The 14,790-nt window shown below is 40.7% G+C and overlaps 1 protein-coding gene across 3 annotated transcripts in view; it reads right to left on the bottom strand.

The window, feature by feature from the left end:
- Positions 1-682: 682 nt before the first annotated feature.
- cdc25b (cell division cycle 25B) overlaps positions 683-14,790 on the bottom strand; it is a 37,045-nt gene continuing 22,937 nt past the window's right edge. For 2 of the 3 annotated variants that reach the window (XM_059965701.1, XM_059965703.1), the window contains 8 exons: positions 14,111-14,197; positions 13,842-14,018; positions 12,879-12,980; positions 8,266-8,328; positions 7,814-7,912; positions 6,284-6,414; positions 3,531-3,648; positions 683-2,723 (listed from right to left, as the gene is read on the bottom strand). In XM_059965701.1, the coding sequence (XP_059821684.1) occupies positions 2,583-2,723; positions 3,531-3,648; positions 6,284-6,414; positions 7,814-7,912; positions 8,266-8,328; positions 12,879-12,980; positions 13,842-14,018; positions 14,111-14,197 (918 nt within the window). In that variant the 3' untranslated portion in view covers positions 683-2,582. The remainder of the gene's footprint in view (positions 2,724-3,530; positions 3,649-6,283; positions 6,415-7,813; positions 7,913-8,265; positions 8,329-12,878; positions 12,981-13,841; positions 14,019-14,110; positions 14,198-14,790) is intronic. The other variant, XM_059965702.1, reaches the window with a different exon arrangement.

Here is a 14,790-nt window from a genome sequence, read left to right as displayed (position 1 = left end):
ATGCAGTAGTTTCCAGTCTCTTAACTTCCTTCATGTTTTTTGGGACCACATAAAGGGTGGAAATAAGTAACATCTCAGCTTCAATCTATACCCTCCAACCTTGTTGTGCTTTGGACACTTGTGTGCCTGTATGATCCAGAGAGCTATGTTATCTGGATTGTTTGGCTCTTGGAAAAGCACCCTTGTCAAACAGGTCAAATGGTAGAGGCTAGACTAAGTGGCCCACCAGTTCTCCAGGTTCAGCGGTTCAGCTCAGGGCTGAAACTTATGGAAACAGCAATGAAGAATGCTTCTACAATTGAGTGGCCAGATAGAGGGCTTTCATTGCTGCCTTAAATGCCAGTGATCGGCAACAAGTTTCAATCTGGACAGGATGCTTGCAATTGCTTAAAATGGAAAATTGTAGCACAAATCCCAAAAGCTAAAAGTTACTTGCAAAATGCTAGGAGAAATTCAGCCTGAAATATCAATTGTTTATTCCTCTCCGTAGATGCAGTCTGACCTGCTAAGACCTTCAGACATCTCTCAGCCCAAAGCACTAACTCCTTTCCTTTGCCTGACCTGCTAAGTTCCTTCAACATTTTCTTTGGGCTACTCTGGATTTCCAGCAGGTACAGAATTTCGTGTTCAAATCAAGATCAACATTTGTACAAAATACCACCGTCAAGTCATTGATGGGCAAGAAACACATTTATCTGGAGCCATTTATTTCTCTGCACTCAGACAACTTGGCTGAAATAGGTACATCTTAACACAATATACATTTAAACCACTTATTACAGCCACACGTAAAATCACACCAATTCCCATCCCTTGTACCACACTGTTTGCATTGTTAACTTTCAAGGCAGTAATGACCAGTGTACAGAAGTGTTACCACAGGCTGTCAGATCACTGAACAAAGGTCATTTAGGCAGTGTAAAAGAATCTACAACTTTACATGGTAGTATACAACTGTTGCTCTTAAAGGCATGGGTCTGGAATCCAATGCTGGACTTACTGCACATTATAGGCAGAATAAGTCAGCCCATAGACGAACTGATGTGCTTAAAGTGTCTGAATGCAGGTGTCCCATAAAGTTAAATCAGGAGTGCTGCAAACAGCAGTGGAAGGTCAACAATTAACCCAACCACTGGGACTGAAGTTACTTCAAACAGTTACTGGTGATTAAAATTCAGGCCAGTGTAAGGGAACAAGCACTGCCATTTTTTGAAATACAGGCCCATTAGCAGCACAAGTTTTAATGAACTGTTTTCCAGAATTTCACAGGAACGAGACAGGTTCATTTATAAAGGGTGCAGCAGTCAGGTGGTTCTTTGTCATTCGGTGTGTAAAAACTTTGTTTTTTTTTTAAAAAAAAGAACTTGTATTAATGAAGAATTCTGTGGTCACAGAGCCATAACTGGAAAAGCCCTGGAAACAGTCACTCATCCTGCATAGAAAAGATAACAAATCAAGGTTTCCTTACTGTTGAGTCAGTTTTCTAGTATCACTGATTTTTCTTCATCTTGGAATACAAAAGCAAATTTAAAATATCAAAAGGTATGCAAGTGGAAATTTAGGAAGTATAATTTTCAATCATCCAAGAATAGTAAAATCCCATAATGAATCCATAGTTTATCCTGATATTGAAACAGCAAGGTTGATTTAAAAACTTGCTGTACACCCAGTACAAAGCCAGGAACTGGGCGTGTAAAAACTTCACAATAAACCTGATTGAACTAAAAGTAAAATTTCAAAGAGTTGTCAGGCACAAAGTAAGACTCTTTAGAAATGGTTCCACTGGGTTTTTGGCACGTAATGAAGATTTCTGATACATGTCTGATAGATTAATATGTCAGGATGAGGTACAATTTTAAGTGCTGTTAAAATGCATGACAATTAAAGAGCAACTTAAATATATTTGGCGGATAAGAAAATGTTAAACCTTGCGTGCCAGACACAAATTTAAGACTAGAAACTTGCAAAATAAAAATCAGGAGTCTGATTACTTCAACCTATTCACAAGGAAAAAAGTTGTCATTCCTTATTCTGAAAGAATATACAATTGCAAATGAGGGATCTTAAAATATTTACTTGGTTTTTTTAAGTTTACAGGTCCACTATTTGTTGCAGAGGCTTCACTAGGCAGTTTTACATGATCAAAGATCACACTGGTTGCCACAGACCATCTCTTTTTCATTTTTTAAAATAATTATTCAGGTAATACCCCACAAGCCTCCAGCATTAAGTAAATGGATGGTGACAGAACTAAATGCACGTCACCAGTGCAAGTTGACTGAAACAGCCAACTGAACCCCATCATGATGCCTTCAGATAAGCTTACACAATTATAGTTAACATGTGTTTTATGCCAACATGGATGTTGAGATAATCAATTTCACACCAAGCCCAGGACTCGTTTGAAATCATGTGGTCCTTGCCCACGTCACTAATTCAGTGTGCAGAATGTTCACTGTTGAACACTGTTGAAACTTGGTGCCGCATCCCAACAGAAGTATCTGGTGCTGACTAAAGGTCAGGCATAACGTATGTATTAGGAAATAGTCCAAAAAGTTCAATGTGAAGAATCATAAGACACTTCACAGCTTCTTAAGACGGCTATACATGTCCCTCTTGCTTCGTTCACCTGCCCAGGTCCTGCTCTTTAAGCGGAATTTCCGAAGGTCATCTTTGAAGTCTTCATGATTCATTGGGCGATATCCCTGAGGCTCGCAGTACACCTAAAATAAAGTTAAATTTACAGATGTGAAGACAGTCAAGTTCAGAATCTACTTCGTTTTTGTATTTAACCACATGGGAAGAGAAATAAGGGAACCGCTGATCAGTCTAGTTTAAGAACAAGAGGAAAGTGTTTGGGCAAAATTATACAAATCCTCACAACTGCATGGGATTCTTCCCACATTTCCAAGATTCAGGTTGTGGGCTTAGTGGCCATGCTGGAAGCATGGCTGGCACACAGTCCTTGCTATTTGGTTTGATGGAAACAACGCACACTGTACATGCTTCAATATATTATTTAAAGATACAGAACAGGCCTTTCTGGCCCATCAAGCTGCACTGCCCTGCAACCCACCTATTTAACCTACCCCAATAACAGGGTAATTTACAATCACCAACCTCCTAATCCATCTTTAGACTGTGCAAGAAAACTGGAGTACTGTGAGGAAACCCACAGTGCCCATGGGGAGAACATACAAACTCCTTACAGATACTGCCAGAATGGAACTCCGAAAAGGCCCGAGCAGCAAGTGCTGTGCTAGCCGCTACTCTATTATGGTGCCGAATACATGTGACAAATAAAGCTAATCTAATTTTTTTTAATATTGGCTGTTCAGGAAAAATTCACACTGAGCACAAGATTTTCCATCCCATTGATTTAGTGCGAGTTTTGTGGGGGGAATTTTCTATAATGCAAGCCCAATGATATCAAATGCTCTAGGCTTCAACTCCATATTTGAAAAAAATGGTCTACAGAGCTCAGTCCTGAATGATCAGTTATTACTGGCAATGAGAGTGCTGATACTTACTTTAAACTTTGGGAAGAATTCTCGGTAGCCCCCTTTCAGAACGTAGAGCTCTGGGTAGTGCAGTTTTGGGTAGTCTGTACCATTCACCTCACGGTCCTTCTCCCGCAGAAATCGACACCTGGAAAACGGGCTTGGTTAAAGGCAGATCCCCAATTGTTTCTTCATTCCCTCAGTAGAGGAAACTGCACTGATAATACTTAATTGGCAACAGGACAGCTTTGAGACTACAATCTTGACCAAGGTATTTTCTTCTTTGTACACATGCTGTAGGAATGATCACATGGACACCTGGAGTTTGTTGGTTCCTGATGCTTTGGTCAGAAGTACAAGCACAGGGAAGCTAAAGTAAAATAACAATTTGACACCCCAATCCAGTACACATTTTCAATTGCTTCATGAACAACTGGATGTCTCAGTAAATTGTGATCATGCCATGCTGGCAACTGAGAGCATGGCAATACTTGCTCCCAACCCAATCACCAGACTGCATTGGTCACTAATAGACATGTTTCAATGTACGTGTGACAAATAAAATTAATATCTTTAAATCAGCCATCTTGGCCAGTTTTCCTCAGTACCAAGAGCATTATTAAAGCCTACATTCTGACCACAAAGGTTCACATCGTCTTCACAATACAACTTTCATTTGCCCTTGAACACTAGGTAGGTCGGTCATGTTTCTGTTCCAATTAACTTCAGTGAATGCCCTTGCCCCATATTAGAATGAGTACAACACTGGTCCACAGCTCGAATAAGCACAGTGAACTCTGGTCTGTTCTATTTAACATGATCAACAAAATTAATATGCACTGGAAAAATACCCACTAGTGCACAATTACAAGCATTATGGAATAAATGACCAATTCAAGGGAGTGATTCTGCCTCCCACCAGGACAAAAAGTGTCAATTCAGGTAGTAAAAACCATTGACAAGAATGCAGGATCAAACCACTATCCCAGAGAAAGCAATCCCTGGCTTTTCCATCTGCACAATCTCCTAGTCACTTGTAAGTCTCCCCATAACCTCTTCAATATAGTCACATATTTAATGAGATAACCAGAACTGTGCTTATTCAGTGGAAATCACCTCAAAACTCCAAATCAGAATCGTTTAATTTCACTGACAAGAAACTTGTGACAGTAGAGTGCAATTTTTTTTTTTAAAAATACTAGAAATTTCAATAATAAAAAAATTACTATAAGCAAGTGCAAAAATAATGAGGCAGTGAGCATGGGTTGGTTCAGTGTCTATTCAGAAATCTGATAGGGGTGAAGAGATGTTCCTGAAATGTTGTGTTGTCAGGCTTCTATGTTACCTCTGATGGTAATATGAGGAGAGAATGTTCTGGGCGATGGATGTTTTCTTGAGGCATTGCCTGTTTCTTCACACGACTATTCCACTTATTGTACACTCACTTGCTTCTCACCCCCAAACCACCTAAATGCAAGTGAACCTAAAGTTCCAAGAAATTGTGGCTTTCAAGTATATTCAAGGAAATTAAGGGATATGATGGTAAAGCAGGAGGGTCAAAGATCAGCCATAATCTTATTGAATTGCATAGCAGGCACAGGGCCAATTGGCTGTTTCCAGCTTTTATATTGATTATGTTCCCCACTCCTGGGGTTGCATTTGTAATATGGTCGGTTGGGCAGGAACTACATTCAGTCGTAAAGATTTCATCCTCACTACACTGCATGCAGTTTCTATACCTATGAACATGTAGCACTGGCCATAGGATCTAGTAATAAATCCATCTGCTACTCTCTGTAGCAGATGAGTTGTTTATATAAAAAAAATGAAAAGCTTTGTCCAGCCACCCTCAACCAAATATCAGAATCAGTGAAGACAGTCTGTTTTAAAATCCAGTCTGTCAGCCACCACTTAAATGCCTTCCGATTGTAGCCATTTATGCATCTTGAAAACAAGATCCCTTAAAATCAATGCCAGTAAACAAACTTCAGCAGCGCGTATAATTTGTCCCTTTGCTGATATAATAACATGTTCAGTTCTGACACAAATGGATCCAAGGATGAAAACAGTCAATGTCCATAACTTCCTTGTTTTTGTCAGCTGAGGATACATTTTTCCTTTTACCCAAGTCTGGTAATTTGCAAAGGAAATAAATCATCAACAGTTCTCATGTTATGCCACCCAATATGTCAGCTTTCTCTAACTTTTGTAATGTTGCCAAGTTTAGTTCACTGCATATTTTTGATAGACTTACTTAATCATTGTCTCATATAGTGTGAATTTTCTGCTATCATTCACCCATGTATTTTTACATTAGCAAGGTAGTTACTGCAGTTGCATCCTCATGTTTGAATTCTGGTTTCTTCTTGGAAACCAGAATAAAAAGGTCAATGTGCTTTGTCATGGATCTTTCTGCCGATTAACTCACCACACAGAAACCCAGAACTCCGTAAATGTGAAGTGCACCTTCATCCTTTCAAAGGCAACACCCAATCACTCTACAAGCTGCCAAAACAGCACTTTAACAGAACCCACAAGCATACATTCGCAAATACCACAAGGTAGGTCAGCCAACCTCAGTTCATCTCCAGCTAGTTTAAGCGTGCAAACATTTACTTCGTACTGACATTGAAAAACTGCAAAAATCCATCAGAAAATAGTGATGTTCATAACCATTAACACACCAGTGTTTGTATAAAAATAGTCGATTTTGGTACCTCCTTTCACATTAACACTTAATGCAACATTAGAAGCCACTTTGCCATGATGAGTTTGTCACTTACATTCTGGGGCCTCGCTCAGATGAGAACTCGCAGTGGAAAATAATAATCACTCGCTTCGCCTTATCAACAGGGACAATGGGTTTCTTCAAAAGGTCCTCCACCTCATCCTCCATGTGCAAATTAAGGGCACCCTTAATGTCAAGAAATAAAACATTTAAAATTTCAACTGCCCCAGGGACACAGGTGATTTAATACGCATCATATTCATTGCTCAGCACACAAAAGGTTGGAGGAGTTCAGCAAGTCAGGAGCATATTTATTCAAAGATACAGAAAAGTAACTGGCCCCCTCAGACCAAGGAACTGGCACCAGCCAATTACACCCATGTGACCAAATAACCTACCAACTAGTCGGTTATCTGAATGTGCTAAGAAACCAGAGCACCCGGAGGAAGCCTACTGTTACCGTGTCACGGGGTGAAACGTACAAGCTCCTTACAGGCAGCAATGGGAACTGAACTGCTGTACCATCTCAATTTCTGCCCAAAATACTGACTAATTTTCCCCCCCTCCCCATACATACTGTGCACTTGCTGAGTTCATCCAGCATTGTGTTTTGCTCAGAATTTCCAGCATCTGCAAAATCTCTTATATTTATATTTACTGCCCATCCTCAAAAGTTTCCTGCCAACACCTCAAAACACCATGTTGAGACACTTCTGGGTCATTTAAGTTTGCCCACAGTAGTAGATTAACAAAATCAAAAATCTGAAATCTGAGAGAATCTGCTGATGCTGATCCTTTACAAAGTCATGGTTACCCAATTTCTACCCAAGCAGGATCAGCCAGAGCTCCCGACAAGCAAACACACATTAGGGCAGAAATACAATTGTTCCATCTGCCAAGTTTAAATTGATTATCTCCTGCACAGGTCAAAGGAGACTCCTGCTCCGATTTCTATTGTTGTTATGAATGTCTTTGTTTCAGAGGGAAAGAGGATCAGAATTCCAAACGAATCAGCTTGCAGCTTGGTGTAGCAACATACTTTGCAAGGGCAAGCAGTTAACACCCCTCGAAGAAATCAGTGCAGTCCTGAAATCTTGCTAATTCAAACAGAAGTTAAGTGTTGCAGGGCCCAGAAGAGTTCCCTGAAAATGTTCCTAGGAATTAAAGGAATTAAAGGTGTGCTTATGTCTCTGGGCCTTCATTTGCTGGAGTTTAGAAAAGCAGGGATCTGATTGAAACCTATCAATGATTGAAAGGCCTCAATAGAGTGGATATGAAGGATGCTTCCTAGTGGGAGAGTGAAGAACCGGACAGGACAGCCTCAGAATAAAGGACATTCCTTAAAAACGAACGAGATGGAATTTCTTTAAGCAAAGGGTGATGAATCTGAGGAATTCATTCTCACAGATGGCTGTGGAGGCCAAGTCATTGAGTATATTTAAAATGGAGAATAGGTTATTGATTAATAAGGGCACCAAAGGTTACAGGGCAAAAGCAGGTGAATGGGGTTGAGAAGAGATCAGCAATGAAGATGAAATGCCTAATTCTGCTCCTGCGTCTTTTGGTGCATGCTTGCTGAACCTACCTTAATGTGTCCCCCTTCATATTCGTATGGGTACCGGCAGTCACAGAGCAAGAACCGCTCAACAAGTCCATCAAACTTTCCGGTTACCAACTGAATCACCTGAAATGCAGCAAGAAAATAGTTAAACTCAAATCTTCAGCCACCTCCAAAACATCTCAGTACCATAACAAGGCACAGACACATCTGTGATTGACTGTGTTCCAGGAGATCCAGTGGGAAAAGATCTTTCAGGGGAGATTGGAAGACCTGGAAATTGTAAGCACCAAGAAGTGCAATGAATAAATACAATAATTTAACAAGGATACCAGAGGGGGAAAAAATGTTGTACATCTCACTTCTAAAAACTCAAAAAAAGAAACTGCTTAATCGCAGCAAGACATGCACAAAGGTTGTTATTAACATGGAAACTTCCTTTACCTTATAGAACAAGTCAAAAGGCAATCTCAACTTACCATTTCTGGTGTTATATATTGCAACTCTTGGTGCCTTCCTTCTACTGTGGGCAATATATACGGCTGTAAAGAGAACAGACACACATTGAGATACATGTAACAGATCTGTGCAAAATATAATTGCAGCCATTGTGGGTATGCCAAAGGATTATCAACAACTTTCTACTTAAAATAAACATGCCAATCCAAACAGTTAACATAACATCCAAATTCCACAATGTGTTAATTACAAATAGTATTTTGCAAATTCAAAGGATGGACATCATAGGCAAGATCCTTGTCCGTCCTGAAATGAACTCAAGGAGCTGCCACTTCAGTTCAGGTGATAAAGCTCCCAGTACAGTTGAGTAACAAGGGTCCAAAAACCAGCATTACATTTTCAAATCAGGGTGACAAGAGACTTTAGATATCTGCGTGCTGTGGTACCTTGGACTGAAAAATAGAGATTTTCATCTTAGTTTCCATCAAAGGCAAAGTAATAACCAATGATCCTTTAATGTGGTTACTGGAAACTCGGGTGGCCAAATTTACAAAATCTCACAAAAACTGAAGACAAGCAACTGGACGGGCTTTTGAAATCAGATCAACTGGCAGCTCTAGACAGAAGCCTAAGCAACAAAGCCAAAATTAAAAGTTAGATCACTGCAGCTAATATTACCAATCACTGGGCTGTGATAAGCCAGTCAACACACTCTCCACCATACAACTACAGAAGTTCGTCAAAGTTTTAGCTGTCATACCGAATCTTCACAGACCCCAAGCTGCAGTGCTGGCGTGCTTTCTTCTTACACTTGTGCTGGGCCCAGATTGGTCCTCCAAAATAATACCAAGGAATTTAAAGTTACTGACCCTCTCTACCTCTGAGAAGGACTGGCTCATGGACCTCCAGCTTCCTCCTTCTGAAGCCAATCAGCTCCTTGATCTTACTGAATTCAATAAGGATCTTGCGGTACCACTCAGCCAGATTTTCATTCTCCCCCGATTCGTCATCGCAACTGATCGGCTCTCAGCAGCAAACTTGAATATGGCATTGGAGCTGTGCTTGGCCACAGTCAAGTGCAAAGCAAGTAGAGCAGAGGGCTAAACATACAGTCTTGTGGTGCACCTGTGCTGATGGAGATTGTGGCAACGTTGCCAATCTGACTGAGTGGGGTCTTCAAGTGAGGAAATCTGTGGTTGAATTGCACAAGGTGTTGAGGACAAGGTCTTAAAGCTTATTGATTACTTTTGAGGGGATGATAGTATTGAATGCTGAGCTGTGGTCAATAAAGAGCATCCTTTGTCCAGATGTTCCAGCACTGAGTAAAGAGCCAATGAGATGGCATCTACTGTGGACCTGCTGCTCCAGTAGATAAATTGCAGCAGATCCAAGTCACTTTTCAGGCAGAAGTTGATATGTTTCATCACCACCCTCTCAAAGCACTTCATAGCGGATGGTGTTAATGAACGATAGTTATTAAGGCAGGTTACTACATTCTTCTTGGGCACCAGTATAAGTGAAGCAATGTAAAGTTGGTGGGTACCTCAGACTACCAAAGCAAGAGTTAGTGATCTTAGTGAACATTCCAGCACAGGTCTTTATTACCTGGCCAGGTACCCCCATCCAGGCCAAACGCTTCCATATGGGCGCACCCTCCTGAAGGCTGCTCGCACACTGGCCTCGGACTTAAATCACCGAATCATCAGGGGTTGTGGGATGCGTGATGGTTCCTCCATGCTTTGACAGCAAAGCAGAACAGAGGCATTGAGCTCATCTAGAAGTAAAGCCCTGTTGTCGCCCTGATTTTACTTTACAAGAATGGAAAATCCTACAAAGAGTAGTAGATATGGCCCAGTCCATCACAGGTAAAGCTCTCCCTATCATCAAGAGCATCTACACTGTTTTCTCCAGAAAGCAGCATCCATCATCAGGTCTGGCCTGCACTCCCCCAGTCATGCTCTCTTCTCACTGGTACAGGTGATACAGGAGCCATAAGACCACAGGTTCAGGAGCTGTGTTACCCCTCAATCACCAGGCTGTTGATCTAGAGGGGTTAACTTCACATCCCCAACAGAGCTGTTCCTAAAAGCAAACGACTGACTCAAGGACTCTTCATCTCGTTCAATATTTATTGCTTACTTATTATTTATTTTTTATACTTGCAGTTTGTTGTCTTTTGCACACTGATTGAACACCCAAGTGATGTGGCCTTTCATTGATTTTATTATCGTTATTGTTCTATTATGGATTTTTGAGTATGCCTGCAAGAAAATGAATCCCAGGATTGTACATGTTGTCATATATACTTAATAAGTTTACTTTGAACTTTGAAAAATCTATCAGTTGAAGTTCTCATACTGTCATTCCAAACGTGCATTTTGCTAAATTCCTTTATGTGATCATATGGACATATACTCAAAGCACATACTCAGCAACATTAAAGCACAAAGAAATTATTTAAAACTTGTTCAAATTCTTGTCACATCAGTTAGTATACAGGATATGCTGCTACCATCAACAGTTTGGTTTTGGCATTAATACTCAGCAGGCCTAAAGGAAAAATGTGTTGCAATACTAAATCTAGTGGTTTGAAACTTGCATATAGACAAACCATTTATGGTATTCTGAAATGCCAAATGCTGTCATACAAGCTCGCTGACATTCACAGTCTAATCACAAAAACAGGCTTGTTCAATTTAACAGGATGACATGTGAACCACAAGTAAAAAAGGGAACTAATCACATTTATGCACATGACTGACTTGCATGCAAGTCAACTACTTTGAACAAAACAAATTCAGATCGTTTTAATTAAAGATAGATGTCAGGTAGTAGGTGACAACTTTCCAAAGACCCAAGTGTCCTCCCATGCAGGAGTAACAAATTGGGAAAGCAAATGTAGGCCATTATTACAACAGCTCAAGACAAGGAGTAGAGATGTCTTACTGCAGTTGTATGGTGCTGTGGTAAGACCACATCTGGACTGAGCTTGCTCACTCAAGGAGACATAACCAGAGCGCTATGCAGATTCTGGCTGATCCCTGGATGGAACAGAGCAGCAGTCCAGTAAAATGGGACTATTCTCAATAGTTTAGAATAATCAATCTTTGAAACTTGCAGTCATCAGGTTTAACAGGTCTGGTTGCAGGGAGGATGGTCTCCTAGGCTAATTTTGATTGAGAGATCAATCTCTGAATATGGAATACAACATTTGGAATAAGACCAAATGTAAGGAGAAATGGTAATGTTCAATGGATTTCTGGAAATCTCATCAGAATATAACTCAGGTTGTGGCAGAAGATCAACTTTGACCTTGAGAGGAAGAACCAAATGACCTGCTCATTTTCTAAAGCTCTTAATGTTCTACTAAAGAGCATTTGTGTGCTGAGACGGAGCCTAGCATTAAGATGAAGGGAAATCGAGTATTGGTTCAAATTCAGAGAAAGAGAAAGTTCAAATTCCAGCTGCACTCTAGAATTTCAGCCAGTAATACAATTAATTGACTTTAAAAATAATCACAACATTCACTTTAAAACTGGTTAAGTTATTTTATTTCAGGAAGAAAACCTGCCAAACTCACCTAGTCAGGCTAGTGACAGACATATCAATGTAGCTGATCTAAATACACACCAGTTCAAGACAACTGAGGGCAGTGAATGATATTATCAACCCACATCTGCTCTTTGTAGATACTACTGGCTCAACACAAAGACAGAATAATTACATCAGCTGGATCAAGGTCTCGGCAATCTCACTTGGCACTGTCAGGTGACTGGTAGCGTAGCAACTGGCATAATGCTTCACAATGTCAGCAATCAGGGTTCAATTCCCACTGCTGTCTACAAGGAGTTGGTACGTTCCCCCCCCCCCCCCCCCCCCGTGACTGAGCGTTTCCTCCGGGTGCCCTGGTTTCCTCCCACACGCACAAGTTAGCAAGGGTTGATAAGCTGCGGGCATGCTGTTGGTACCAGAAGGATGGTGACAATTGGACTGTCCCCAAGCACATTCTCAGACTGCAATAGGTCACTGCTGTAAATGACACACTGCTCCATACGTTTTGATGTACAGGTAAAAAGTGAAGCCCATCTAATTTAAGTTCTATCTTTTTAACTGGATAGCAGTGGAACAGTGTTAACTTGAGTTCCCCCTCCACACAACTAGTTCTGAGACTACTGGTAGTTCACTAATTTACCCCACTTACTCTGAATAATGAATGTGAATACACTATGTTTGTACTAGAAAAGATCTAGCTACATGGAAAAATATGGCCTTATGAATGTCACAACCAACTACACAGATGGGAATGGATTCAGTAGCAGGCAGATTTCTTCCCCTGGAAGACAATCTGGTAGGTACTGTATTGGTGTTACTGGCACTGAGACACAGGATCATTTGCCCTTGTATGGCTGAAGTGATTAGAAAAGTTCTACAACATCAAAAATAAATGTGTGGTGAAGTAGCTTTAAGAGCACACCATGAAACAAATTTGGTCAATGTTAAGGCAAGTACATTAAAGACCAAGAGCATTCAGAGAAGACACACATGTCGGATCTGGTCAGTGAAAGTCAGATGGGCATTAGTCACTGGCAGCTGCACTCACTTTATGAATCAAATGCTAGATAAAGTTTGGTACCTTTGAGAAGTCTCCAATCATTCGTCTACCATCATCGATTGCCAGTACTCTTTCAATTTTGGCATCACAGAAAGACTTGGACCGCAATAGTGTGCGCTGATTCTACAAAGCGTAGAGCAAGGTTAGTTCAAGAATAGTCAGTGTGATTATACAAACTTAACTGTGAAGCTGCTAATGTTATAGCACTTTACAAGCAGGAATTGTACACTTGAAATCCCAACATCAAGATGTCAAAGAGCGAGCAAGCTTTAAACCTGATCTGATTACATTGGAAGAAATAGACATCGTGTTCACTAATTTGAAGCAGAAAGAAGGGCAAATAACACTGGATTGCAAATTTATTTACTCCACAAGTGCAGCCACAGGGACTCTCTGGGGATCAATGTAGAGACAGACAAGGTCAAACACAACTTAGTTAACAATCCTTCAGATCAGTAGCAGAGTGGAACAGTTAGACAATTGAACATTACAGCACAGGCACTTTAGCCCATGATGCTGTGCTGACCTTTTAACCCATTGTAAGATCAATCTAACTCTTCCTTGTACATATCCAGCTCATTGAGGCGCTGCCTCAGTTCCAGCAACCTGGGTTTGATCCCAAGATGTGGTGCTATATGTGGAGGCAAACTTCCCTGTTGACTACAGGTTTTCTCTGGCACGTTGGATTGTCTCCATAATGCAAAGTGCCAGTTGGGGGGTTAGCTTTGACCCACCATTGACCCAGAGTGTAGGCAAGCAGGGAGCTGATGAGAATGAGCCTAAGATAGGTGATTGAGGATCATTGCAGTTTGGGTGGGCCGATGTCTAGTTCAATCCCATCCTACAGCAAGATCAAAACTATCAACTCAAACTGGATCTGCTCACGGTAACATCTGAACACCTTCAAACACACAAGCTTTAACTACAGACACCAGACTGTAATGTCTGGTGTCATGTCTCTGTTCCTCAGTTATTCCTCCTTACCACTTTCTCATCTCCAGCCTCCGCCACAGTGGAGCCAGCAAGACTTCTCCTCCGCTTATTCTTCACGGGCGTCTCTTCATCTTTGGGGCGATCCTGTCGCTTTAAGATAGGTCTTATTTCAAATGATGATCCTGGTGACTTGGAGCCGATTTCACAGGATAATTTACTAGGAGTCCCCTTAAGATTTAAAAAGATTTTTTTTTTTTTTCTCCAAACTGTAATTGCATTGTTTGGTGCATTAAAAAATTTGAACACAACCACAAACTTACATCATTCAGAGTCCCTGGTAATTCCTTTCTTGTCACAATTGGAGCATTCAGCAAACTTGCCATGCCAGAAGGTACATCAGTTTCATTCTGAAAAGGGCCAAATTTGTGTTTAATAAATAAAATTAGAAATGGTAAGATACACTTAAGCCTTCCTTTCCAAAAAGACAGATCTTAGTATGGTGGCAAGTATCAGTCTTACAACCTGGCCAGGTTACTACACCTACATAAAATAAACAGCTCAGTCAATTACAGGAAAACCCCTCCCCAGCATTGAGCACATTTACAAGGAGCGCTGCCATAAGAAACAGCATCTGTCATCACCACCCAAGCCACACTCTTCTCCCTGCCACCATTTGGAAGTAACAGCTACTACCCTTCAACCTTCGGAACCAGCGTGGATAACTTCACTCGCTTCAAGTCAAAACTGATTCCACGAATTATGGGCTCACTTTCAAGGACTCAGTTTGTGTTCTTATTACTTGCATTTTGTCTGTGCGTAGTTTTATCACTGCTTCCACTGTATTTCTTTGTATCTACTGTGTATGTCCACAAGAAAATAAATCTCAAGGCAGGTAGACAGTGACACAAATTTCAGAAGTATTTATTAAACAGAACAACATGTAAAGACCAAGTACAATTTATCAGCCTGTAACTACGTTGTTGCATGATATGGTACTAGA

The sequence above is a fragment of the Hypanus sabinus genome, chromosome 3 (assembly GCF_030144855.1).
Source record: "Hypanus sabinus isolate sHypSab1 chromosome 3, sHypSab1.hap1, whole genome shotgun sequence".
Lineage (NCBI taxonomy): Eukaryota > Metazoa > Chordata > Chondrichthyes > Myliobatiformes > Dasyatidae > Hypanus > Hypanus sabinus.
The sequence above is the reverse complement of the archived record's forward strand: the minus strand, read 5'-3'. Positions and strand labels throughout refer to the sequence as shown.